Genomic DNA, 8,187 nt, shown 5'->3' with positions numbered 1-8,187 from the left:
CTCCTCTGACTGAACACCATTTTCCTGCCTTCCCTGTGTTTCGCTCAATATCTTGCAACATTTCTCTCTTGAACCTGCTCACTGACTGAGCTTCTATTGCCTTCTCAGACAGAGAAATTCCTCAGCTTCATTGCCCTCTGAGTTGAGGTATTCTTCCTCATATCTGTCCTCAATGGTCTGCCTGTTACCTGAGACTGTGTCTCTCCAAAACCCACCGCGTCCCCATCCAGGGGGATCTTCCCTCTAGTGTGTCCTCTGAGATTTGCCCACATGTCAATATTGGCTGGGTTACTTTGCTACATGGTCAGGCCCCTCCAATTTTATGAATGCGTGAGAGTGGGCTACATACACAATTCTGCTCAGAAAGGTTCTGGCTTCAGTTATGGAGGAATGTCTGAAAGGAAGACAGAGAGACATATGGAAAGAGGGGAAAAGGTTTCGGGAGATTCCAAATGTCCTGGAAGTGAGGAGTTGTGAAATGTCTTATTTGTTTATGAACATTACTATCAGTGTTGACTCCATTCCAATTCCGTTACATGTCCCCCCCCCCCCCCATGTGAGTGATGATATGTCTGTGTCTGTGTGTGTGTGTTTACAATTGGACCTGCTCCAATGTCAACATCAGATAATTGGGTCGAGGGTGGGATGGGGTGGTCCCAATTCCTGGAAAAGATCCCTGACTCAGTTGCTCAAACATCAAGGTGTCCCGGAACCCCTCCAGTGCAGGGGTATAAAGGGGAGCACACAAACCAAATCCACATCACAGAACAGCTCGAAGATCAGACAGGCTAAGTTGAGATGGACAGTACCCAGATGAAAACCCGACTGGTCCTGGTCGCTTTGATGTTACTGGTCTTCGTCGAGATGAGACAGTGTCTGCCCATGTCCAAGGTGAGCAAGGTGCACCTCCCTGTCGTGCACTTATTGCATTGATAACTGAGTGTACCACCCAGAAAGAGCAGCTGCTAGGCAGAGGGATTTTATGTGTCTATGATTTTAATATCTGTTTCTTGGTCAGGATTTGCTGCCTTTATCTTCTGTTTATTTCCTTGCTTTCTATATTCACCCTTCAAATTCCCACATTAACACCCCCTCCCTATTTTTGTAACCCCCTCCAGCCCCTACACCCCCTCCCTATCTCTGTAACCCCCTCCAGCCCCTACACCCCCTCCCTATCTCTGTAACACCCTCCAGCCCCTACACCCCCTCCCTATCTCTGTAACATCCTCCAGCCCCTACACTCCCTCCCTATCCCTGTAACCCACTCCAGCCACTACACCCCTCCCTATCTCTGTAAACCCCTCCAGACCCTACACCCCTCCCTATCTCTGTAACCCCTTCCAGCCCCTACACCCCTCCCTATCTCTGTAACCCCCCTCCAGCCCCTACACCCCTCCCTATCTCTGTAACCCCTCCAGCCCCTACACCCCTCCCTATCTCTGTAACCCCCCTCCAGCCCCTACACCCCCTCCCTATCTCTGTAAACCCCTCCAGACCCTACACCCCTCCCTATCTCTGTAAACCCTTCCAGCCCCTACACCCCTCCCTATCTCTGTAAACCCCTCCAGACCCTACACCCCTCCCAATCTCTGTAACCCCCTCCAGCCACTACACCCCTCCCTATTTCTGTAACCCCCTCCAGCTCCGACACCCCTCCCTATCTCTGTAACCCCTTCCAGCCCCTACATCCCTCCCTATTTCTGTAACCCCCTCCAGCCCCTCCACCCCTTCCTATCTCTGTAACCCCTTCCAGCCACTACACCCCTCCCTATCTCTGTAACCCCTTCCAACCCCTACATCCCTCCCTATCTCTGTAAGCCCCTCCAGCCCCTACATCCCCTCCCTACCTCTGTAACCCCCTCCAGCCCCTACACCCCCCCCTATCTCTGTAACCCCCTCCAGCCCTGCACCTCCTTCCTATCTCTGTAACCCCCTCCAGCCCCTACACCCCTCCGTATCTCTGTAACCCCCTCCAGCCCCTGCACCCCCTCCCTATCTCTGTAACCCCCTCCAGCCCGTACACCCCTCCCTATCTCTGTAAACCCCTCCAGACCCTACATCCCTCCCTATCTCTGTAACCCCTTCCAGCCCCTACACCCCTCCCTATTTCTGTAACCCCCTCCAGCCCCTACATTCCTCCCTGTCTCTGTAACCCCTTCCAGCCCCTACACCCCTCCCTATCTCTGTAATCCCTTCCAGCCCCTACACCTCTCCCTATCTCTGTAACATCCTCCAGCTCCAAAACCCCTCCCTATCTCTGTAACCTCCTCTAGCCCCTACATCCCCTCCCAATCTCTGTAACCCCCTCCAGCCCCTACACTCCTCCCTATCTCTGTAACCCCTTCCAGCCCCTACACCCCTCCCTATTTCTGTAACCCCCTCCAGCCCCTACACTCCCTCCCTATCTCTGTAATCCCCTCCAGTCCCTACACCCCCTCCCTATCTCTGTAACCCACTCCAGCCCCTACACCCCCTCCCTATCTCTGTAAGCCCCTCCAGTCCCTACACCCCCTCCCTATTTCTGTAACCCCCTCCAGCCCCTACACTCCTATCTCTGTAACCTCCTCTAGCCCCTACACCCCCTCCCTATCTCTGTAAGCCCCTCCAGCCCCTACACCCCTCCCTATTTTTGTAACCTTCTCTGGCCCCTGCACCATGGTCCCTAAAAAGTACTGTCTTTCATTTTCTCTCTTTCCCCCCAGCCTGTCTTTGTCATTGTGCTCTCAGTCTGCCACATTGTGTGTTGATAATTTCTCTCGTTTTACAGACTGAGAATGGACAAGGCTCCCTGACGACTGAGAGATCCCAAAACCCATGGAACGTGGTAAGTTGAAAGCAATGCTTTATTTTAACCCGCCTCCCAGCTTGCTTTTCCTGTAATAAGCGTCCCATTCCGATGCAGTTGTTAAAATCCGTGAGACCACAAAACAGAGCAACAAATGTTGGCCATTCAGCCCATTGAGTCTGCTTCATCATTCAGAGAGATCTTGGCTGATCTGTTGATCTTCAAATCCACTTTGCTGCTGTTTCCCCATAAAGCTTGATTCCCCTTCCTGATTAAAATTTGACCTCAGTCTTGAATACACTCAATCACCCAGCTTCCACAGCCCTTCACAGTAAATAATTTCACAGACTGAAACTCCCTTGAGAGAAGAAATTGCTACTCACTTCTGTCTGAAATGTACAACCCCTTCTTCTGGCATGATGCATCCGGTCCTCGGCTCTTCTGCAAGGAGAAACCTTTTCTCCACATCTATCCTGTCAAGTCTCCCAGTAATCTTCTAATTTCAATAAGGTCACCTCTCATTCTTCTATATTCCAATGAGTATAAGACCAATCAACTCAACCACCCGTGACAAGACAGTGCATCCAGGCCTGGTACCTGCTAAATGAATACTTTCCTCCAGTGTCACAAATCTTACCTCAGATAAGTCATTGCACCTGTGGTCTGACGGGAGACATACATACTTTGAGCTGAGGGAGTGCTGCACTGTCGGAGGGTCAGTGCTGAGGGAGCGCCGCACTGTCGGAGGGTCAGTGCTGAGGGAGTGCCACACTGTCAGAGGGTCAGTACTGAGGGAGTGCCACACTGTCAGAGGGTCAGTGTTGAGGCAGTGCTGCACTGACGGAGGGTCAGTGCTGAGGGAGTGCCGCACAGTCGGAGGGTCAGTGCTGAGGGAGCGCCACACTGTCGGAGGGTCAGTACTGAGGGAGTGCCACACTGTCAGAGGGTCAGTGTTGAGGCAGTGCTGCACTGACGGAGGGTCAGTGCTGAGGGAGTGCTGCACAGTCAGACAGTCAGTGCTGAGGGAGTGCCACACTGTCGGAGGGTCAGTGCTGAGGGAGTGCCACACTGTCGGAGGGTCAGTGCTGACGGAGTGGGCACTGTCGGAGGGTCAGTGCTGAGGGAGTGGGCACGGTCGGAGGATCAGTGCTGAGGGAGTGCCGCACTGTCGGAGGGTCAGTGCTGAGGGAGTGGGCACTGTCAGAGGGTCAGTGCTGAGGGAGTGCCACACTGTCGGAGGGTCAGTGCTGAGGGAGTGCTGCACAGTCGGAGGGTCAGTGCTGAGGGAGTGGGCACTGTCGGAGGGTCAGTGCTGAGGGAGTGCCGCACTGTCGGAGGGTCAGTGCTGAGGGAGTGCCGCACAGTCGGAGGGTCAGTGCTGAGGGAGTGCCGCACTGTCAGAGGGTCAATGCTGAGGGAGTGCCACACTGTCGGAGGGTCAGTGCTGAGGGAGTGCCACACTGTCAGAGGGTCAGTGCTGAGGGAGTGGGCACTGTCGGAGGGTCAGTGCTGAGGGAGTGGGCACTGTCGGAGGGTCAGTGCTGAGGGAGTGCCGCACTGTCAAAGGGTCAGTGCTGAGGGAGTGCCACACTGTCGGAGGGTCAGTGCTGAGGGAGTGCCGCACTGTCGGAGGGTCAGTGCTGAGGGAGTGCGACACTGTCGGAGGGTCAGTGCTGAGGGAGTGCCGCACTGTCGGAGGGTCAGTGCTTAGGGAGTGGGCACTGTCGGAGGGTCAGTGCTGAGGGAGTGCCGCACTGTCAGAGGGTCAGTGCTGAGGGAGTGGGCACTGTCGGAGGGTCAGTGCTGAGGGAGTGGGCACTGTCGGAGGGTCAGTGCTGAGGGAGTGCCACACTGTCGGAGGGTCAGTGCTGAGGGAGTGCCGCACTGTCGGAGGGTCAGTGCTGAGGGAGTGGGCACTGTCGGAGGGTCAGTGCTGAGGGAGTGCCGCACTGTCAGAGGGTCAGTGCTGAGGGAGTGGGCACTGTCGGAGGGTCAGTGCTGAGGGAGTGGGCACTGTCGGAGGGTCAGTGCTGAGGGAGTGGGCACTGTCGGAGGGTCAGTGCTGAGGGAGTGGGCACTGTCGGAGGGTCAGTGCTGAGGGAGTGGGCACTGTCAGAGGGTCAGTGCTGAGGGAGTGCCGCACTGTCGGAGGGTCAGTGCTGAAGGAGCGCCGCACTGTCGGAGGGTCAGTGCTGAGGGAGTGCCGCACTGTCGGAGGGTCAGTGCTGAGGGAGTGCCGCACTGTCGGAGGGTCAGTGCTGAGGGAGTGCCACACTGTCGGAGGGTCAGTGCTGAGGGAGTGCCGCACTGTCGGAGGGTCAGTGCTGAGGGAGTGGGCACTGTCGGAGGGTCAGTGCTGAGGGAGTGCCGCACTGTCAGAGGGTCAGTGCTGAGGGAGTGGGCACTGTCGGAGGGTCAGTGCTGAGGGAGTGGGCACTGTCAGAGGGTCAGTGCTGAGGGAGTGGGCACTGTCGGAGGGTCAGTGCTGAGGGAGTGGGCACTGTCGGAGGGTCAGTGCTGAGGGAGTGGGCACTGTCGGAGGGTCAGTGCTGAGGGAGTGGGCACTGTCAGAGGGTCAGTGCTGAGGGAGTGCCGCACTGTCGGAGGGTCAGTGCTGATTAAAAACATATGATCCAAGTGTCCCTACTTGAGGGAGCTTGTTGTGCACAAATTTGCTGCTTTGTTTCTGAACAACAATAAGACGGAATATTTGATTGGCCGTGAGGCTTCGTGAGGCGATGAAAGCTGCTGTAGAAATGTCGGCTTTCTCTGCCAGTGACTGACAGTGCACAGCTGATGTGTTGTCAAAGAGAATGGGTGCCTTGTTTCTTCCTGGTATATTCTGACTGGTTTTGGTCTTTCCCAGGCATCCGTGCTGCGGCGGCAGAAGAGAATGAGTCACCTCTCGGTCTGCGTGTACTGCTGTGATTGCTGTGACAAGAAAACGTGCGGAATCTGCTGCAAATTTTAAACCTTCGCCGATCGGTCACAGAATGTTATCCCACCAAAGGCCTTATTGTCCTTATTTATTGCTTGGTGTCTATTTAACACAGCTTCCTCTCGCCATTTCCATTTTACACTGCAGAGAAAGGCCATTCGGCCCCTCGACTCTATGCTAGCTTCACACTGGGCTCCTCCTATCATCATTGCTCCTCACCTTCCGACCCATCACCATCTCCTATTGTTCTTTTCTCCCTGGCTTCCCCCGCTTCAATCCATCAACACGATTCCCTCCTGCCATTCCCTGTGTGAGCAATCCCTGCATTCCTCTCTCACCACTTCCAGTGGGAGTGAGTCCCACATTCCTGCACCCCCCCTCCCTCCCCACTACCTGGCAGATGATGTTTCCCCTGAATGCCACAATGGATTTATCATGGATTGACTTATCTTGAATTTTAATTTTAACAATTTTTTTTGTACCAATATTCTGTTCTTTGAATGTAACCTGAATTTATGCTGCATGTGTGTTTCTGTATGAGTGAGTCAATAAATGAAGTTTGTGCATGTCAGTGTGTGTATTTTAGCCAGTGTGTGTGCGTGTGTGTTTGAGTGAGTATAAAGTTAAAAATCACACAACACCAGGTTATAGTCCAACAGGTTTGTTTGGAAGCCTAGCTTTCGGAGCGAAGCTCCTTTATCAGGTGGCTGTGGAGAATAAGTTGTGATGAAGGAGCGACGCTCCGAAAGCTAGGCTTCCAAACAAACCTGTTGGACTATAACCTGGTGTTGTGTGATTTTTAACTTTGTACACCCCAGTCCAACACTGGGATCTCCAAATCTTGAGTGAGTATGATTGCATGTGGGTGTGAGTGCATGAGTATATGCATTTGAGTGTGCATTGTTGTATGTGTGTTTGAGTGTGTATAGTTCTGTGAGTGTTTGAGTCTGTGAGTTTGAGTGTGCATGTAGTAACTACTATCGAGTCATTGAAATGTCTGATATTGAAGCTGATGATGGTCAGAATCCAGAGAGATGATAAGCAGGTCCCTGTTCTATGCTCTTGGGTGGAGACTCAGCCCGACAATGTGTTCATGTTGCATCTTGTCTGGTCTACAGTTGTAAATACTGTGCTTTGTAAAACAAAATGAATAAACCACTATTATCTTCAGAAAACAGTTGGCTTGGTCTTTCATGTAGTTGGTATCTCTCACTTCCGACATCAGGAAATAACCGTCCCCATTCCTCTGGAGAGCTAGATAAAGGTTAAGGATATTGTTTCCTTTGTTCAGTCAGTTGCCCTGACATTTGCTACAATTATCATCAAAATAGCAACTCTCAAAAATGTTTCACACAGCCTACAGTTAGGTGTACAATTCTCACTGGTCTTCTCTGCCTAATACAGCTAGCTATCCCCTCCCTGGTTTCACAAGTAAGAACATGTGAAAGCAAGAATTCAGAGCAGGAATGGGCCAGCTCTATCAGACAAAGACAGCCGGATGTGGTCTCAACTCCACTTCCCGGTCTGGCCCCCCTGTAAACCTCAAATCAAAACCTCAAGCATGTGTCCAACTCATGTCCAGAATCTGATCCAAATTGACCCAAGACTCCACTGCTGTCGAGGGAAGAGAATTCCACGCATGTTCCTGAAACATGCTGTAGGTATTCTCAAAACAGCACTGTCATTTCTACTCTCAGGTCCTCTTTGTGGTTGCTGACTTCTCCTTCCTAACGCTGATGGTCTTTATTTCTTGTTTTAGAATATGTTCGGGGTTTGAGCAGCATCGCTGACTGGACCCAACATTTATTGCCCGTCCCTAGTTGCCCCTTGAGAAGGTGGGAGTGTGCTGCCTTTTTGAGCCACTGCAGCCCACGTACTGTAGGTAGACCCACGATGGCCTTAACGAGGGAATTCCAAGATTTTGACCCAGTGACATGAAAGGAACGGTGATATATTTCCAAGTCAGCATGGTGAGGGGCTCGGAGGGGAACTTGCAGGGGGTGGTGTTCCCATGGATCTGTTGCCCTTGTCCTTCTCGATGGAAGTGGCCGTGGGTTTGGAAGGTGCTCTTGGTAACTTTTAGCTGTACATCTTGTCAATGATACACACTGCTGTTACTGAGTATCTTTGGTGCAAGGAGTTTCATTAGGAACAGGGGTAGGCCATTCAGTCCATCAAGCCTGTCCCTCCACTCAATATGAAAATGGCTGATCGAATATATACACACCCAATCTGCATAACCATGAATGCCATGGTAATCAGATACCTATGAATCTCTACATTAAGCATACCCAAAGCCTGAGCTTCTACAGCCCAATGTCATAAAGGATTCAAAACATTCACACAACTCTCTAAGGAAAAACATTTCTCTTCATCTCAGACCTGAGTGACCTCCCTCTCATTTTTTAAATTGCGACCCCTGATTCTAAACTTACATATTTATCCAGTTAAACCAATCGAGTGG

General features: G+C 52.2%; 1 protein-coding gene across 1 annotated transcript; it reads left to right on the top strand.

Annotated features, from left to right (window-relative positions):
- Positions 1-738: 738 nt before the first annotated feature.
- Positions 739-6,103, top strand: hamp (hepcidin antimicrobial peptide). Its single transcript, XM_043686311.2, has 3 exons — positions 739-891; positions 2,768-2,824; positions 5,652-6,103. Exons 1-3 carry the CDS (start codon positions 799-801, stop codon positions 5,754-5,756), a joined length of 255 nt encoding a protein of 84 aa, XP_043542246.2. The 5' UTR covers positions 739-798; the 3' UTR covers positions 5,757-6,103.
- Positions 6,104-8,187: the final 2,084 nt, after the last annotated feature.

This window comes from Chiloscyllium plagiosum, unplaced genomic scaffold, assembly GCF_037043375.1.
Source record: "Chiloscyllium plagiosum isolate Xiang-an unplaced genomic scaffold, Cpla_swu_hap1 HiC_scaffold_38, whole genome shotgun sequence".
NCBI lineage: Eukaryota > Metazoa > Chordata > Chondrichthyes > Orectolobiformes > Hemiscylliidae > Chiloscyllium > Chiloscyllium plagiosum.
The sequence above is the reverse complement of the archived record's forward strand: the minus strand, read 5'-3'. Positions and strand labels throughout refer to the sequence as shown.

Coding starts and splice junctions, on each gene's coding strand:
- hamp (XM_043686311.2), top strand. CDS start 799: ATGGACAGTACCCAGATGAAAACCCGACTGGTCCTGGTCGCTTTGATG. Junction 892..2,767: donor AGTGTCTGCCCATGTCCAAG/GTGAGCAAGGTG, acceptor CTCGTTTTACAG/ACTGAGAATGGACAAGGCTC. Junction 2,825..5,651: donor CCCAAAACCCATGGAACGTG/GTAAGTTGAAAG, acceptor GGTCTTTCCCAG/GCATCCGTGCTGCGGCGGCA.